Source organism: Carcharodon carcharias, chromosome 22, assembly GCF_017639515.1.
Source record: "Carcharodon carcharias isolate sCarCar2 chromosome 22, sCarCar2.pri, whole genome shotgun sequence".
Classification (NCBI taxonomy): domain Eukaryota; kingdom Metazoa; phylum Chordata; class Chondrichthyes; order Lamniformes; family Lamnidae; genus Carcharodon; species Carcharodon carcharias.
Window position 1 is genome coordinate 25,710,735 of NC_054488.1, and position 19,560 is coordinate 25,730,294.

Here is a 19,560-nt window from a genome sequence, read left to right on the forward strand (position 1 = left end):
CACCTCTCTTTCTCTCTCCTCTCTCTCTCTCTCTATTGATAAAAGAAGCTCGTGGAGAAGTTGGGCCTGTTTTCTTTTGGAGACTTTGAAGTGATCTAATTTTTCAAGATTATGATGGAAATTAACAATTCCTCAAATTCTGGAGGAGACCTGGCTTAAAAATGACAAAGTTTAAAAAAAAAACAGAAAGGAATTTGGCTGGAGCCTGTATGTCTAAAGGCTATTGGAGCTGCAGAATAAGTTACCAGGGAAGGACCCCAATGTCAGAATATAACTGGGTTCAAAAAACTGGATGTGGTTCGCAAGGAACCAGGAATATGATGGATTATTAAATAAATACAAACCGTTTCCATAATTAGTGAAGCACAGATAATCAATTGATCCTTAATTCATGTTAGATGTTAACACTATTGAATGTCTCAGGTTCCTCTAATGGTCCAGTAGTAAAAGAATGGTGCTGTGCCTTGATCCAGGCTCCACTCCTCCTGGTCTGTTGAGTCACAGTTGATCTCTCAGTTCCTGTGCTTCGGGGGAGAGCAAAATCAAGCAGGTCTCCCACTATGCTCGCAATGATCGCAATCCGTTAACTTTTGCTTGTGTGGACACCTGGTGAAGACAGGATTTGACTTGGCTATGACTTACTCCTCCCCTCCACCCTCTCAAATAAACTGCTCGCCAACTCTCACTTTCTGAGATCATGAGGACTGAAGGTCAGCCACTTAGAAAAAGTATTAGAAATTTTACAGTGGTAGTGAGTTGTTTCTTTTCAGAGAGCAGGACAGGATAGATATAGAAACCTTCTTGTGATAGATATCATGATTTGCTAATGGTTTTTAAGAAGATCAGAATTTAGCCCAAAGCTTTCATTGTGTTGGGTTGTGCCACTTCTCGTAGGAGTGTCCATGTGCTAAAGTCTTTACAAAGTGCAGGAGTTTGAAGTGGGACCTTGTGACTTTTCTGCAAGATTGGTGTTCTGTTTCTGCATTGCCCTCTGCTCAGCAGGTTATTTAACAATAAGAAAAGTACTGTATTCCTCATCATAACATCACATCCCATCAATTTGCTATTCTACAGATCTTGAGCAGCAACATCCGTACATATCTTTGGGATGGGGTGGGGGGGGTTGTGGGGTGGGGGGGGGGGGTCGGGGGTGGGTGGGGGAGGTGTGGGGGCGTCGGGGGTGTGGGGGGTGGGTGGGGGAGGTGTGGGGGGAGGATGTGGGGGGGATGTGGTTGGGGGAATGTGGTGGGGGGGTGTGTTTGCAATCAATGTTATTAATTAGTCTCTACTGGTCAGTTAGTTTGGTAGAATGTGAGAGGATCTGATCAATTGACCAGATTAGCATTGAAAACAGATCAGTTCTATTCATTTTATTCAACACTTTGAATTGTAAAACATAACATCGTAAGCAATGAGTAGCAACCTGTTTGTGAGTCCAGGGAAAAGTGTTGGATTGAACAATGGCAAATGATCTGATGCTGCTCAGAGGAGCATAGCATTTAGCGTAAATATCAAATGTGCCAGCTGGCATTTAAAAGCAGCTACTGTGAAAGCTGGTGCGAGAGTGACAGAGCCCTGGTTGTGGCAGGGATTGTACTGTAACTGCTGACTGTGGTTAGGAGTTGTTCCTTTGTAACCTAACAGGATATCCAAATGCATGGGCACCATATGAGTGACCACAGTAACTGGGGCATGCTACCAGACTGAAATAACCGCTCTTCAGTGTCACAGAAGATTAGTTGATCCTGTTGTTTATGATCATGTTACAGTATTTGAGCTGAATAAGAGTCAAGTCCCACTGTTGTCTAGATGATTTGGTGGAGTTTGTTAGATTGGAAGATGGTTACTGCATAGATGACTAGGATGAAGGTTGCTGGCCTCTTCTGGTGTGTGTAGTGTATTGTTATTGTTGTTGGCATTGCTGGTACCAAGCCTCCTGAGTTTTGCCACCTGGTGCATTTGCTAGGAGCTGTGCTATTTGGTGAAAATGAGAGTGAAGGTTTCAACAGTTTCTGGTCTTATGGATTTCATTGCTATGAAGAGATTAGTGCACTGGCTATTGGTTGGATGTGCAAAGAGGTTTCTGTTAATTTGGTATAGGGTTTTCAGGATGTTCTTTGATATCCAACCAGTCAACCAACAAAACTGTCACAATAGGGTTGACTGCGTTGGTCTTCGACGAGGTGCTTTGTTCCATCTTAGTTGTGACATGAAGTCACTGCTGCTACAAGCTGATACAGGACAAAGATAAACAGCACAGTCCATCTTCAGGTGTGTAGCACCACCAGGTGTAATGCCCATCGGGGATTCCTGCTTTTAGGGATGGGATTTGGGCTTAACTCTGCCAACTCTTTTGCCACAAATGCAGGAACAGCAACAGTAAATAACAGGAATGAAAAACAGCAGGAGGAAAGTACCTGAAAACAAGAGAAAATAGTGTAATCTTGGTGCCGAATTCGCAGCATTGCCATTTGTAACTTTACACAAATTTAAAGCACAGGAACCAGGCTACTTGAGCCAAACAGGTCAGTACTGGAGGTTTTTCTCCACAAAGGCCTCCTCAGCCTTATTTCAACTCAACATATCACCTCACATCTATCCCTTTATCCCTCACATGTTTACCTAGCTTCCCCTAAAATGCACCTGTTCCAGTTGCCTCAGCCACTTCATGTGGTAGCGAGTTCCACAATCCCAGCACTTATTGGGTATGCATGCTACCCAGCATTGTGCTGAACCAAAGGGATCAGGAAACATTGAGAGAGCTTTGATTGGCAATATTCTAGAGCAGCATAGAAGAGGCCTAGTAGGGAGCAGATTGCCTACTATTAACAAGGCTACTCTGCCAACTTTACCTAGTCCAAAATTTAAAAATTATGAAATGCAATCATGATTAAATATTGCCAGTTGGAATGGTGCCTTGGACATGGCAACTGATCTGATTCCGCAAGTACATTCCTACCTTCAGCTAACTCTGGGATGTTCAGCAGCAAGCATTTGTTTCAGGTGGTCAGCAAGACCACATGTCTGTTGTAGGAGACCATTGTTGTATGGTGTGGTCCAGAGCAGCTGCTATTTTGCTTAAACTCAGTGACTCAGGCTCTTTGGATGAATCATCTTTAATGTTAGTTCTTTTGTACTGAAGGACTCAACATCTTCTTCTGCTTCATCAATAACCTACCTCAAGCCTGAGGAATATATTCAGCAAGTCTGTAATAATTTCCACCCAACAGTTTTAAAGAATACTTACAGATGAATGTCAGGATGATCATAAAAGAGACATATCTGAGAATATCAGACTGATGAAATTCTCGAAGTTTGGCAATTAGGTTGTTGATGAAAGCCTTCAACTCCTCGAGGCTAGCTTGAGAAGACATTCTGACAGAGAGCTGCAGGAACAAATGAAAGGGAAATTCGACTGCACAGAAAATGTTGAATGGGCCACTGGATAATTATCTGTAAAAGACACCAGGTTTACATTTTAATATTAAGACATATCTGGTTGTTAGGCAGGGAAGGAGCCTAAAAAATGTACACAGCAGTTAAAGATTCTGGACTTCTCATTCCAAAAAGCAATGAGAAGAAAGTGTTGGATAAGTAAAACAAGTTCCACAGAATCTGAAAACTGGCTAACATTTCCATTGAAGAGTTTTTAGAACTTTAGGACCTGCTATGTGGTTTCCAGCATTTACTCTCTTTCCTGCTGGGTGTTCTACTCTGAACATGGTGTCAGCTGTGGCTGAGTGAGTAGCACTCCTGCTTCTCAGTTAGAAGGTCATGGGTTCAAGTTCTATTCCAGAGATTTGAGTATGTAATGGAGGCTGTCATTTCAGTGCATTACTGAGGGAGTGCCACAAGGTGGCTCTTTTGGGTGATCTTAAAACCAAGGCCAAGTGTGCCCTCTTGTGGGCATAATCAATCCCATGACACTATTCAAGGAGACCAGGGGAGCTACCCATGCCCCCTGCCACCATGTCTCGGCCAACATTTATCCCAAAGCTGAAATTACCAAAAAAAGATCACCTACATATTATTGAATTGCCATTCGTGGAATCTTGTTGGCAATTCAGAAAAAATACTGTTGTCCTTCAAAGGGTTAATCTGTGTCTTTATGGAAATCATTAGACCCTTGGCTCCTGTCCACAGTAATGTTTTCAAACATTTTCCCTGCGGAGGATCCACTGCAAAGACTGGCATCCTGTATTAACATCAGAAAGAAGTATTGGCCACGCAAAAGGAAACCGTACTATCATTTCGTTAGTATATGGCACCGAAGTAATGTGCTCATCGGACAACAAATAAAGCAAAACAGAAACCTGATAATCTTCGAGACCCCAGTTTGGAAAGGGATGTGTCAGCGCAGCGTGCAGCTGTACAGTTCTCTTCTGCAGCCAGTTTCCGATAGTGTTGTTTGTATTTTATGCCCTGTTTGCTTCTACCATTTCTGTTTTGTGGGGGAAAACTGACAATTCAGTTAAATTCACAACTGCATTCCTGGTATTTTTATATTTTGGGTATGTTATCATGAATGTTGGGTTTCTTTGCAAAAGCCTCAAGTTTCTAAGAAAGTGCCAGCATGCCTTGATGAGATAAGCTAAGTGTCCTTACCGTCTGCTTGGAGACTTGTTATACTGAAGTGCCACATTCTCTTCTGCTGTTGGCTCGTACATACTTCGCTTGCACTGCAGTCTGAGTAAGCAGCTATATTCACACTGAGGAAGCGTTCTGTGAGTGAGTTCTTTGAGGTGCTGTTGGCCTTTGGACAGAGAATATAGAAGCTGTGTTTGCTGTAGCTCGGCCCCCAAATGAAGGACAAAGCCCGCTCTCATAGGCATAGAAATGCATTGGTTAAACCCAGTAATGCTTGTTCAGCTATTAATGGGTATTTCATTGCAGCACACACAACAGCAGCAAAGTCACATTTGTACAGACCAATTTGAGTAACTGTTTCTCTGTTTTCTTCAGAGTATGAGGGAGTGGCACCGTAATTAATTGCTTATATAAATATTTTTGACAGAGCAAGTATTTGTTTCCTGCTTCAGCCTGCGCTATACAGTTAGCTCCCTCTTGCTCAAGTACAGCATAGCCAGTTGAAAGGATTATGCTCCCATCAGCAGCCTGTTTTCATAATGGAACTCCTTTAGCCTAGTATCATTCTGGTGATCCTGTGTTGCATGCCCTTTCTAACAGAATGTATCCTAAGCTGCAGTGTCTAAAACTGACCGAGGCTCTGTACAACTGAAGCATCACTCCTTTCTCCGTGAGATAGAGGTCAATATTCTATTAGTGCTTTTGATTACATACCTGTGCACTATCTTTTAGTGATTTGTGTACACGGACACCTAAACCCCTTTGTTCCTCTACAGTTTGTAATCACTCAGTAATGAGAAAATATTCTGGTTTGTCTTTCTGGCATCCTAAGTGGATGACCTCACACTTCCCAACATCAAACTCCATCTGTTGCAGTTTAGTTCACTCACTTAGTCTGTCTATGTGCCTTTCTAACTTCCTGCTCCCATTTACACAACTCACTTATGACCCCCTCACGTGTTGTCATTTGCAAACTTGGATATATGCTCTGTTCCTTAATCCAAGTCATTAATATACACAGCATAATGAAAATTTGAAGCCCAGAACAGATCTCTAGGGAGAACACTATTTGTCCTAAATCACCAATCAGTAAATGTTTGCTTTATTCCTACTCTCTGTCTCTCACCTCCCAACCAATTTCAATGGCGCAGGGTTAACTTCCAATTCCAAATGCTTTATTTTTGGTAACAATCTCTTGTGCAGAACCTTGTCAAATACCTTCTAGTCATTTTTTTTAAACAACATCCATTGATGTTCCTACACCCACCATATTAGTGACCTCCTTAAAATAAAAACAAATAGATTCGCCAGGCATGACCTACTCATCACAAATCCGTACTGATGCTCAGTTCATACATGTCCAAGTGCCCAGTCACTCTGCCTGATAATAGATCCCACTAAGTTCCCAACAACCAATATTGTACAGACAAGTCTGTATTTAAATGGTTCTTCCTGTCTATCCTCCCTAAATGCATACAAACATACCAATTAGGAGCAGGTGTAGGCCACTCGACCCCTTTGAGCCTGTCCCGCCATTGTTGATCTGATTCTAACCTCCACTCCACATACTTGCCTACCCCGATAACCTTTCGACCCCTTGTTTATCAAGAATCTATCTAGCTCTGCCTTAAAAACATTCAAAGGCTCTGCTTCCACTGCCTTTTGAGGAAGAAAGTTCCAAAGACTCATGACCTTCTGAGAGCAAAAGTTTCTCCTCATCATGATCCTGACCCATTATTTTTAAACCGCGACCCCTAGTTCTTGATTCTTCCACAAGAAGAAACATCCTCTCACATTCGCTCTGTCAAGACCCCTCAGGATCTTAAAGGTTTCAAGCAAGTCGCCTCTTACTCTTCTAAACTCCAATGGAGACTAGCCTAACCTGTCCCAACTTTTCCTCATAAGACAACACGCCCATTCCTGGTATTAGTCTAGTAAACCTTCTCCGAACTGCTTCTAACACATTTACATCCTTCTTCAAATAAGGAGACCAATACTTTACACAGTACTCCAGATGTGATCTCAACATTGCCCTGCATAAATGAAGCATAATCTCCCTACTTTTGTAATCAATTCCCCTCACAATAAACAATAACATTTTAATCGCTTTCCTAATTACCAGCTGTACCAGCATACTAGCCTTTTGTGATTCTTGTAATGGGGCACCAAGATCCCTCTGAATCTCAGAGCTCTGCAACCTCTCACCATATAGATAATGTGCTTTTTTATTGTTTCTGCTAAAATGGACAATTTCACATTTGCCCACTCCATTTGCCAGATCTTTGCCAATTCACTTAACCTACCCACGTCACTTTGAAGCCTCCTTACATCCCTTCGAACTTACTTTCCTGCCTATCTTTGTGTCGTCAGCAAATTTAGCAATCATGCCTTCAGTCCCTTCATCCAAGTCATTTATATAAATTGTAAAAATAAATAATCGGGTGGTATTTGAAATGTTCAAATCCAGTGGCATGATCCCTAAATCTAGGCAACTTGTGAAAATTGTAACTACAATTTTCTCACCCAACCTGCTGAATTTCCACCTTTCCTTACCTTTTATACCATACTTTTTTTTTATTTTTTCATGCAATGTGGGCATCATTGGCAAGGTCAGCAGTTATTGCTACCTTATTGAACCACTGCAACCTGTGTAATGAAGGACGGAATTCCAGGATTTTGACCAGCAGTATGAAGGACCGATGATATATTTCCAAGTTAGGATCATGTGTGCCTTGGAGGGGTGACTTGCGGTGTTGGTGTGGCGAGTTTCTACAGTGCATCTTGTAGATGGTATGCACAATAACCACAGTGCACCATTGATGGAGGAAGTGAATGTTTAATGTGGTGGATGGGGTGCCAATCAAGTGGGCAGCTGTGTCCTGAATGGTGATGAGCTTTGAGAGTGTTGTTGGAGCTGTACTCATGCAGGCAAGTGTGGAGAATGTTCCATCACGCTCCTGGCGTGTATCTTGTTGATGGTGGAAAGGCTTTGGAGTCAGGAGGTGTATAACTTACTAGAGAATACCCAACCTCTGACCTGTTCATGTCACCACAGTATTTATGTGATTGGTTCAATTAAGTTTCTCGTCAGTGGTATCCTGAGGATGTTGATCGTTGATGGTACAGTCTTTGGCGATGAGAATGCTGTTGAATATCAAGGGGAAATGGTTAGATTACCTTGTTGGAGATGGTCATTGCCTGGAACTTGTATGGCACAGATGTTACTTGCCATTTATCAGCTCAGACCTGAATGTTGTCTAGGTTTTGCTGCATGGACACAGACTTCTTCATTGTCTGCAGAATTGCGAATGGTAGTGGACCATGCAATCATCCCCACTTCTGAACTTATGATGAAGGAAAAGTCATTGGTGAAGAATTGAAGTTGATTGACCCAAAACCACTGCCCTAAGGAACTCCTGCAGCAAGGTTCTGAGGCTAAATTGATTGACCTTCAATAACCACAACCATCCTCCTTTGTGCTAGGTTTGACTCCAGTCAGTGGAGAGTTTTCTCCTTATTTCCATTGACTACAATTTTACAAGGGCTCCTTGATGTCATAATTGGTCAAATGTTGCCTTGATGTTAAGGTTAGTCACCATCACTTCATCTCTGGCATTTGGCTGTTTAATTCATGTTTGGACCAAGACTGTAATGAGGTCTGGAACCAAGTGATCCTGGAGGAACCCAAACTGAGCATTGATGGGCAGGTGATTGATGAGTAAGTACTGATTGATAGCATTTTATTGAAATCCACTCCATCACCAGGATTGCCTACTTCCACCTCTGTAGCATTGCCTGACTCCACTGTTGCTGAAAATCTCATCCATATCTTTGTTACCCCTAGATGTGACTATCCAACACAATCCTGGCTGACCTCCCACTTTATACCCGAAGTAAACTCATCCAAAACTCTGTAGCCCATATCCTATCTTGCACCAAGTCCCATTTGTCCATCACCCCTGTGCATGTTAACCTACATTAGTTCCAGATCAAGCAATGCATCAATTTTAAAATTCTCATCTTTGTTTTCTCATCCCTCCATAGCCTTATCCCACCCTACCTCAATAACCTCCTCCAGTCCTCCAAGCCTTTGAAATCACTGCACTCCTCTAATTCAGGCATCGTGGGCATCCCCAATTTCTATCTCTCCACCATTGTCACTGTGCTTTCAGCTGCCTGGGCCCTAACCTCTAGGTTTCCCTCCCTAAACCTCTATATTTCTCTTCTCCTTTAAAGTACTTCTTAAAACTACTTCCATGACCAAGCTTTTGGTCATCTGTCTTGATATTTCCTTCTGTGGCCTGGTGTCAAAGTTTGATTAATAATGTTGTTGTGAAGTGACTTAGGATATTTTTCTATATTAAAGGCACTAGTTAAATGTAAGTTGATGTTTTCTCCTAGCTTGATACTGTAATTTACTTTGTTTACTTAACTACACAAGTGGAACTTCTACCTTTTAGGGTTATTTATTAGTTTTGTATTGTACCAAATATTTATTTGAAAACTTCTCATTTTTTTGTGGTTTACAGATTAACAATTCTGCCCAGTTTACTGCAGTCAACTAATATCTAATCCCCTCAAAGTTTCCCTTACATGGGTACCTTTGCGGTTTAGGTGAAGGCCATCCCACCTGTACAGACTTCCCTAGCCATATGTGTGATCACAGGAATATGAAACCCCCTCCTCTACACCATCCTTCTAACTAAGCTATCAAACCTAAACTTTCTCTCCGTTTCTGATCCAGTGTGTAGATCCAGAGATTGCTTCCCTAAAAGTTCTGCTTCTTAATCTAGAGTTTAACTTGTTGAAATCCCTTTTCAGAACCTCAAACCTATTTCCATCTGTTATTGGTTCCTATACGAATTACAATCTCTGGCAACTTGTCTTCCATTCCAGAGCCTTTTGTATTCACCCAATGATGTCCAAAATCCTGGCATCTGGAAAGCAACATACCTTGGGGATTCTGAATCATGTCTACAAAAGAAGCTACCACCACTTGCCTATCAACAATCGCCACTCGCCTTTTCGTATAATCTATTGTTTTCCCTATAGATAATCATTTGCTGCTCAGTGTCTTGTAATCACTCTTCGTTCCCTTCCTCTTGGTCACTTTTTTGTCCACATCACTGATTGTATTAGACAAATCAAGTAACACGAAGTAACAGGATTGAATTGCCAGCGTTAGTTCTGGAGCTGGGTAACAAGCTCATACTCTTGTTACATTTTTAAAAATTCATTCACGTGATGTGGACTTTGCTGGCTAGGCCAGCATTTATTGCCCATCCCTTGTTGCCCATGATAAGGTGGTGGTGAGCTGCCTCCTTGAATCGCTGCAGTCCATGTGGTGTAGGTACATCCACAATGCTGTTAGGAAGAGAATTCCAGGATTTTGGCCCAATGACAGTAAAGGAACGGTGATATATTTCCAAGTCAGGATGGCGAGTGACTTGGAAGGGAACTTCCAGGTGATGATGTTCCCATCTATCTGCTGCCCTTGTCCTTCTAGATGGTAGTGGTCATGGGTTTGGAAGGTGCTGTCGAAGGTGCTGTCAAAGGAGCCTTGGTGAATTCCTGCAATGCATCTTGTAGATGGTACATACTGCTGCTACTGTGTGTCGGTGGTGGAGGGAGTGAATGTCTGTGGATGTGATGCCAATCAAGTGGGCTCCCTTGAGCTGGACAGTGTCAAGCTTCTTGAGTGTTGTGGGAGCTACACTCATCCAGGCAAGGAGGGAGTATTCCATCACACTCCTGACTTGTGCCTTGTAGATGGTGGAGAGGCTTTGGGGAGTCAGGAGGTGAGTTACTTGTTGCACGATTCCTAGCCTCTGACCTACCCTTGTAGCCACAGTATTTATATGGCTAGCCTAGTTCAGTTTCTGGTCAATGGTAACACCCAGGATGTTGATAGTGGGGAATTGAGTGATCATAATGCCGTTGAACATCAAGGGGCGATGATTGGATTCTCTCTTGTCGGAGATGGTCATTGCCTGGCACTTGTGTGGCACGAATATTACTTGCCACTTGTCAGCACAAGCCTGGATGTTGTCCAGGTCTTGCTGCATTTGAACATGGACTGCTTTAGTATCTGAGAAGTTGGGAATGGTGTTGAACATTGTGCAATCATCAGTGAACATCCCCACTTCTGACCATATGATGGAAGGAAGGTCATTGTTGAAGCAGCTGAAGATGGTTGGGCCAAGGACACTACCCTGAGGAACTCTTGCAGCGATGTCCTGGAGCTGTGATGACTGACCTCCAACAACCACAGCCATCTTCCTTTGTGCTAGGTATGACTCCAACCCGCGGAAAGTTTTCCCATTAACTCCAGTTTTGCCAGGGCTCCTTGATGCCACACTCTGTCAAATGCTGCCTTGATGTCAAGGGCAGGGACTCTTACCTGTGAAATTACGTAACAGGAGCATACTCCTGATATTGGATGCAGAGCTAGCTATCAGATCATGCAACTGGTATTTAATCTGTGGCACTGGATTCCAGAATTGAACTTTATTTTAGAGCTATGTTTCTGTTTTCACATGGTGTTGCTGCCAGTTCCTTATAATGAGGCAGCCTGTCTCTACATGGATGGTCTTGTCCATGGAGTGTCAGTTTTCTCTTGACCTAATATTTTTCACCATTTAGCCACTCGTGCAATAAGGTAATTCAGCGATAAAGCCTGTAAACTACTCAGTGCCCTTCCAGTGTTGCTGTTCGGTTACAAGGAGGGAGGACCATGCTGAAATTAAAGATACTGGGATTTCCCTACTGGATCAATTCCAGAAGCCCTGGCCATACTCCTCTCAGCCCCCATTCTTTCTCAGTGGGCCTGAATGTTGGACACCAGTAGGGTGTTCATCCATAGTGCTGTGGCACTATGGCAGCCAATCTCAATCCTGCTTGTGTGGTATCCACATACACTCTTTTTTGGCTGAGGTTGATGAATAGGAATCGAACTTGGGAGCCTGGCTGGCTTTTGCTCTTCATAGCGCAGGAACACAAGGCTGCCAAGTAGACGGAGTTTTCTCTGGCAATGGTCAGCGCTCCCATTGTTGACGCATTTGTCAGTATCTGAGCTCCAATGACTCAGTAATATGGGACACTCATGTTGTAGGAGCTGAAAGCTGCTGCCAGGTCTTCATTTCCAGCCAAAGGTTCAGAGCCAGCTCTCTCTTTCCTCCTCCTTCCCTCTGTTAGCTGTATGAATTGTGGGTTTTCAGTCTCCAATGGAATAAATTGGAGCTCCAGCAAGATGGATGGTAAACAGGAAATCAGTGCATTTTTGCAAACAACTTAAAAACTTTACTTGTACCCTGACAGCTGTTATCTTCCATTAAATTTTAATTGCTACCTTAAAGAAAGTGTTGCCATGTCTTTGTTTTTTTTTCTTTCTTCTGCCTCTGGTCCAATACAACAGCTACTCATGCTCATTCCCAGTGCCTTTTCTTTGCACTGTTCAGACTCTCAGCTGCTGCGCAGAGGGGCTTTTTGTGTTGTCACTGTGGTGACAGTCACATTTCCTAAGGGACTCCAAGAAAGCCAATGTGGTTTGTGCTTTTTTATCAGTGATAGGTCAGGCTGCTGAGTCTGACAGCAGTACAATCTCTGTGTCAGCTTAGTGCATGCACTCTGCACTGAATGCAGCATATGTCCTTAGATTTCACAAAATTGCTGTTCATTGTTTCAGGAGACTTAGAATGTCGCAGTACAAAAACAGGCCCTTTAGCTGCATCAAGTCTGTGTCAAAATATTCTACATGAGCCAATCTCATTCTGCTGCTCACTCACTCATACACTTAAATTCTTTTTTGAAAAAGAGAAATATTAAACAACAATGTTTGGGCAGAGAATTCTGCGTTATTACCACCTGTAAAGAGTTTATTTTGCAATATCACTCTTCAATCCTTTTTGTTATCTTAAATTTATACCCCCTCTTGTTACTGTGTTATTAACTGGTAAAGTGAAGCCATAGAGCAGAGTTTCTCAAACCTTTTGTTTCTGAGGCAGCCACTCCTTCCATCCCCAGTATTATAAGAATTCCAAGCACTCCCTGTTACAGAAAACTATGTTCATAAACCTCAATGAAAGGCTGGAAGAATATCAGGCTAGGAGCGGAAGTGAGGATTAGAAGGCCTACCATGGAAATATCATGCATAGGAAGGCAAGCTTGGATGTATAATGCAAGTTACGTGGTTAGATCAGTGTTCTGTGGTTTTGCTTGATTTAGGTGAGGGAATTTAAAGAAGAGAATCTGCAGAACATAGGGATTAAATAGCTTGGGTTATAGCTCCTTCTACAGTCAATTGTGGATGGTCTAAATGTTTTATGTTCCTGTTATACAATGCATGGCAAAGGTTCTGCCCTATCTGCCTTCTAACTTGCAAGACAACCAGTACATATGTATAATGTCCTACAGCAACTGGTAACCTATGAGTTGATTAATCCAATAAAAAACTTAGAGAACAGAGTGCCAGCCTGCTCCTCCAGTGCATTATTAGTCTGTGACATGCTTTTGTGTGGATTTGCTGAACGGAAGACTTATCCACGATGGGGAAGAATCGGAGGAAGGACCGTCACTAGGTCTTGTTTGTGCAACACTGCAGGAAACATTGCTGCAGTCAGTCCATAACCTAGGGGCAGAATTTTCTGCCTTCCGGGTGGGCGGGGAGCCGATCCCCGTCGGAGAAGCGGGCCCACCACCATTTTATGGGGGCAGGCCAATTAAGCGCTATGCGCTTCCTGTGCAGGCAGGGGGGATTTCCCAAAAGCGAGAATGTGCTCTTTCACTTATGCGCACGAAAGAGTGCACATCACTATGAGGCTAAGTGCTGCCTCAGGGAGATCGCTGACAGTTCTAAAAACCTTAAAAATAGAGAAAAAATAAAATCCATAACATGTCTCCCTCATGGGACATGTTCATAATTTACACTAAAACTTTATTAAACTTTTTAAATCCCTACATGAAACCTCATCCCGCCAGTGGATGAGGTTTCATGTTTTTTCTATTCACCAGCGGGGCTCCTGGCCTGCCCGCTAACCTTAAGGTTGGACGGGCAGGTCCTTTAATTGTTTTAATGGTCCTGTCAATGGCCTCAATTGGCCATTGACAGGTTGGCAGGTGCACAGCTGATTTTGCTGTGCCCCCGCCTTCCTGAAGATTTAAATGGGGTGGATGACGGCACCCCCCCCCCCCCCCCCCCCCCCCCCCCCCCCCCCATGTCATCCCACATCATTTTACGTGTCGGCGAGCAGGCCCTGCCTCCGCTCACCGACAGCAAAATTCAGCCCTATGGCTTCAGAATGAGAACAAAACAAGGAATATTGCATTTTAACCAAAAATACATTCAAGAAAACTGCATGGTGTGCTTCCTCCATATTGGTTGCTAAGTATGTAGGATATTTGTCAGATGGGTATTTGTCACTGCAGAATGATGCAGGGTTTTGAAGCTGACTTTTTTCGTTGTATTCTGTCAGGTGTCGACATTTAGCCATCGCCAAGTATTTTGGAGATGAGGTGCCAGCCTGTAATCGGGCATGCGATCACTGCAAGAACCCAGAGATTGTGATGAGACAGCTGGATTCACTTCAGAGATTTGATATGAGCAAGGCCCAGGTATCTGTCAAAAAGCCAACAGTCCAGGGGCCATTTGGATACATCCATGATCTGTATGAGGGTGGAAGGAAGGGCTATGGCTTTGAGAGGTAGGTTCATTCTGGTAAGATTTACTGTCAACATTTGCAAGTGATTGTGTATGCAAATGTTGGCAATTGGATCAAACATTGTGGAAAAAGAGGCAGGGTAACTCATTAAAGTTGAGATGTCACCAGCTTCGTTGGGCAGGCCATCTGCTAAAAGTACTCATTGTAATTGATTGTACTCGAGCTAAACAACCAACCTCTCAACCACAATCAGTGTTAGTTTATTGTGAAAACCCAATTTTTGCTGTAGGTTTCAGCTCAATGGATTAAGAAATTCTGCTCAATTCTGACTGACTAACTTGGCCTCACACCTGGCTGACAGTTCAGTGTTACTTATGAGAGCTGACGGACGTGACTGGAAAATCAGTAGCATCTCATAAAAAGTGCGAGGAATTAAATTGTAGATTTAACAAGCCTGAGGGCTGGAAATAAGTTGTAGAATGTAAAGCCAGTTGGTTGCTGCACTTTCAGTAACATGACAACCTGCACATTATATCAGTTTATTATAAAAAGGAATATTTTGAGACCTGTGCCTGTTCACAGTGAGTTCAAAAGCTTGCAGTTTGCATATTATTTAACTTATTCAATGTTTGGGCAGGTGGAGAGTTTAATGTTGGATGTATAGAAACCGAGAGGAGTTACATTAAATTGCATTCCACTCAGCGATTTATCAAATCCACATACTGAACACATAGAAATAAAGTTAGATTAAAGTTATTTTAAGATTATTGAATTGTATCTGTTATTATGCGCAATATGCCAGTGAACGGATTATGTGTTAGTTAACAGTAGGCATGAAGTTACATTTGCTAGTTAACAACAGGTATAGTATTGCATTAACTAGTTAACAGCAGGCATGGTAATCATTTGATATTACGTTTATTAACGTACGCCCCTCTCACCAGTATATAAGCAAGCTCAGAGTTACAGTAATGTAATTTTAAATTGGAACACTCATTCGAGACAGTACTGTTGACGCTCAGGCTGATGGAAGGAACACTTTTAAATGTTTGAGACTCTGGGGCAGTGTTAAGTAGCTATTAAGTGCTTGCATTTAACAAAGTAATTGTGTGGAGCCAAGTCAGTTCAGAGGCAGGCTTTCATCATGAGCAGACCTTCCAGGAGAAATGTGCTAACTAGCTTTTGTATTAAAAGGACAAAAGCAGCGGAGGTCAGATGGCTGGCATTTGCCTCACTCATAGAACCATAGAAAAGTTACCGCACAGAAAGAGGCCATTCAGCCCTTCATGTCTGTGACGGCTGAAAATGCTAGCTGCCCATTCTAATCCCACCTTCCAGCACCCAGTCTGTGGCTTGGCAGTTTACAGCACTTCAGGTTCAGATCCAGGTACCTTTTTAATGAGTTGAGAGTTTCTGCCTCAACTACCAATCCGGGCAATGAATTCCAGACACCTACCATCCTCCAGGGGAAAAGGTTTTTCCTAACGTTCCCTCTAATCCTTCTACTAATCACCTTAAATCTGTGACCCCTGGTAATTGACGTCTCTGCTAGGGGAAACAGGGCATCCCTGTCTCCTCCATCTAGGCCCCTCATAATTTTGTACTCCTCAATTAGGTCACCCCTCAGCCATCTGTGACTAAGAAAAACAACCCTAGCCTACCTAGTCTTTCTTCATAGCTGCAATTTTCCAGCCCCGGCAATATTCTTGCAAGTCTCCTCTGTACTCTCTCCAGAGCAACTATGCCCTTCGTGTAATGTGGTGACTAGAACTGTACACAGAACTTCATCTGTGGCCTAATCAGAGTTTTATACAATTCCAACATTACGTCCCAGTTTTTATGTATTCTATACTTCGTGCAATAAAGGAAAGCATTCCATATGCCTTCTTTACTACCTTATCTATCTGTCCTGCCACCTTCAGGGACCTGTGGACATGCACTCCAAAGTCTCGCACTTCTTCCACCCCTCTTATCCTCCTGTTTGTTGCGTATTCCCTTGCTTTGATTGCTCTCCCAAAATGCATTACCTCACACTTTACCGGTTTGAATTCCATTTGCCATTTTTCCACCCACTCAACCAAACCATTGATATCGTTCTGGAGTCCACAGCTATCTTCTTCACTATCAACTACATGGCCAATTTTTGTGTCATCTGCAAATTTCCCAATCACGCCTCCCACATTTAAGTGCAAAACAATTCAATTCATCAGTGGAGGTATATCATTTAGTCATACGAGTTGTAACATTGTGTGAAATTGTCTGCTACAATTGTAGGAGGCTGGACTATTTGCTGTTGGACCAGCCCTACCTGGTTGTTTTAGTTGACTTTACTCTCTTTTAGATATGATAATGAAGAAGATGACAATGAATTAGATGGAGAAAATGAATCCAGAAAGAAGGAATGGAATACATTTTTTCAGAAACAGATGAAGCTGCGGAAGGTAAGATTGATGAACGAATAAACTGACTTAAGGTCACCTGATCACTTTGACCAATTTGATAGCTGTTGGTAGCAAAGAATTCAGTTTGTGTTACATGAGACTGGGTAAGTATTTAATGCTTCAGTTCTCCACTGAACAGTCTGTGGCAGATTTTGTGCGGCTGAGGAGGTGTATAAACAGAAGCACAACAACCAGTCTCTATCATAAGCCATATCTCAGCCTCTTGGCTGAAAAGGGCATAGTCACCATGGCAAGACTTAAAGGGGACAGAACAGTGGAAAGTGGTGCATTCAGATTCTTTACTTCCTGTGCTTCTTATGCAAGGTGTCTCCTAATCTCTAACTCTATTTCCCATAGAATGGAGAGCCTGTAAAGGATAAGGATAACTTTGTACCGCCTGGTGAGTATGTTTAACATATACTTATAAGTTATACTGCTGAGTTTCATATGTTTTCAATGTAAAATAAGTGAGAGAGCCTTGCACACCATGTTTGATGGTCCCACCATCAGTGTTGTGATGTTGTCAGTACAAAGACTGTGGCTAAGCACTGTCGCATCTATTCTCTGATATAATGTGACCATGTAAAAGAACTACTGAATGCTAAACTCTTGAGTTATGCTTGGAGAAGTCTGTCCGCAAGCATGACCCAGACCTCCCTGTCGCTTGCCATTTCAACACTCCACTCTGCTCTCATGCCCACATGTCCGTCCTGGGCCTGCTGTATTGTTCCAGTGAAGCTCAACACAAACTGGAGGAACAGCACCTCATCTTCCGACTAGGTACTTTACAGCCTTCCGGACTGAATATTGAGTTCAACAATTTTAGATCATAAACTCTCTCCTCCATCCCCACCCCCTTTCTGATCCCCCTTTTCTATATAGATTTTTCTTTTTCCACCTGTTTCCATTATTTTTAAATGTATTTCCATCCATTGTTTTATCTTTGCCTTTTAGCCTATTTCGATCCCTTCCCCCCACCCCACCCCCACTAGGGCTATCTGTACCTTTATTATCACATTCCTTAGATAATATCACCAGTTTCAACACCTCTTTGTCCTTTTGTCTATGACATCTTTTGGTTATCTCCACCCATCACTGGCCCTCTATCCAGCTCTACTTGTCCCACCCCCCCTTAAGCCAGCTTATATTTCACCTCTTTTCTATTTTTCCTTAGTTCTATTGAAGAGTCATACGGACTTGAAACGTTAACTGTGTTCCTCTCCACAGATGCTGTTAAACCAGCTGAGCTTTTCCAGGTATTTTTGTTCCTGTTTTGGAGAAGTCTATCCTCTGTTGCAAAGAATTTGCAGCACAGAAATGGGCCATTCAACTCAACTATGTCAATGTTTGTGCTCCACGTGAGCCTCCTCTCCCCCTATGTCATCTAATCCCATCAGCATAATTTATTATTTTCTTCCTTATATGTTTATCTAGCTTCCCCTTAATTGCTTCTATGCTGTTCATCTCAACTACCCCATGTGTTCACTTAACATTACTATAGAATGGAATTTTTGTGATCCATTTTTCACCCTAGGACCAATATTAAACATTCTCAGCACAAGTTACATTCATAGAATCATACAGCACAGCAAGAGGCCATTTGGCCTGTTGTTCTTATTCTGGCTCTTTGAAAGATCTATCTAATTAGTTTCCCTTTCTCCATAGCTGTGCAAATTTTTCCCCTTCAAGTATTTATCCAGTTATCTTTTGAACGTTATTATTGATTCTGCTTCCACTATCCTTTCATTCCAGTCCATTCCAGATTATCATAACCCACTGAGGGGGAAAAAAAATCATCATGCTGCCTGTGGTTCTTTTGCCAATCTCCTTTAATCTGTGCCCTGGATACTGACCCTTTTGCCACTGGAAGCAATTTCACTTCATTTATTTGTTTCAAAATAATTCATAATTTTGAACACCTCAATTACATCTGGCACTAACCTTCTCTGCTCCAAGGGAAACAAGCCCAACCTTTCTAGTTTTTCCAGGTAATTGGGGTCCCACATTCTTAGTACCATTCTTATAAATCTGCTCTGCACCCTCTCTAAAGCCCAGTAATGCAATCAAAGCTCATCCTGCATCACCCCCTTAGCAGTGGTTAATACATAAAATGCAGAACTCCACTCCAACAAGCAGTTTCATGTCAGGCATCGTGTGAATTAGATGCTTACACCACACTGTCCCATTAAGTACTGCTACCCCAGGTACAGCACTCTGACAAAGTGAGCTCCTAATGCACCACAGTGCCATTTTCTATACAAGCTGTCCTGTAATATCTCTGATTTTAAATTATGAGAGATTCTCCATGGTGAATTTTTATATGTTGACAACAGGTTTGAGATTGCCCCAAACTTCTTCAATTTTGTTGTTCTTGTTTGTGAAGTTTTGTAGCCTTGTGCACTGATGTTCTGATGCCAAGTTCAAGGACAATAGCCTAACAAAGACAGGAAGAGGTGCTAGATCTAGTTCTAGGAAGTTAAATGAGCTTAATCAGTAATATAAGATTGGTGCGCCTAGGGGTTGATAAAAGGATCAATATTCTATTCTGCAGCAATACAAACATACAAAAAGGACAGACAGAAAAGGAAAAGTTTGTTTATCAAATCTACCCAGACTCATGATGTTCCAGACATTATGGCTGAACACTTCCTGTCCCCTCTTTCCCCACCACCCACAACAGTATTGTAATCTGGAGTGGCAAAAAGATCATGAAAATAGCCAGAGCCAATGCAGGGGTGAAGAACTTTGAAAATCCCTCTCTGTCCCCCTTAGCAAGCAAAATCAGTCCAGGAAATATCTTTACTATTAATCTGCTTACTGCCTATATATCTCAACATCTAGAAAACAGTAACCATAAAATGACCTGTATATTTGAG

General features: G+C 42.4%; 1 protein-coding gene across 8 annotated transcripts in view; it reads left to right on the plus strand.

The window, feature by feature from the left end:
* recql5 (RecQ helicase-like 5) overlaps positions 1–19,560 on the plus strand; it is a 128,003-nt gene that overhangs the window by 80,060 nt on the left and 28,383 nt on the right. For 7 of the 8 annotated variants that reach the window (XR_005946611.1, XM_041217248.1, XM_041217249.1 and 4 more), the window contains 3 exons: positions 14,058–14,285; positions 16,585–16,684; positions 17,042–17,084. Coding sequence is in view for 7 of the 8 variants with exons in the window: in XM_041217248.1 (XP_041073182.1) it covers positions 14,058–14,285; positions 16,585–16,684; positions 17,042–17,084 (371 nt within the window). In the remaining variant the exon portion in view is untranslated. Of the gene's footprint in view, positions 1–14,057; positions 14,286–16,584; positions 16,685–17,041; positions 17,085–19,560 lie in introns of those variants that run through there. The other variant, XM_041217254.1, reaches the window with a different exon arrangement.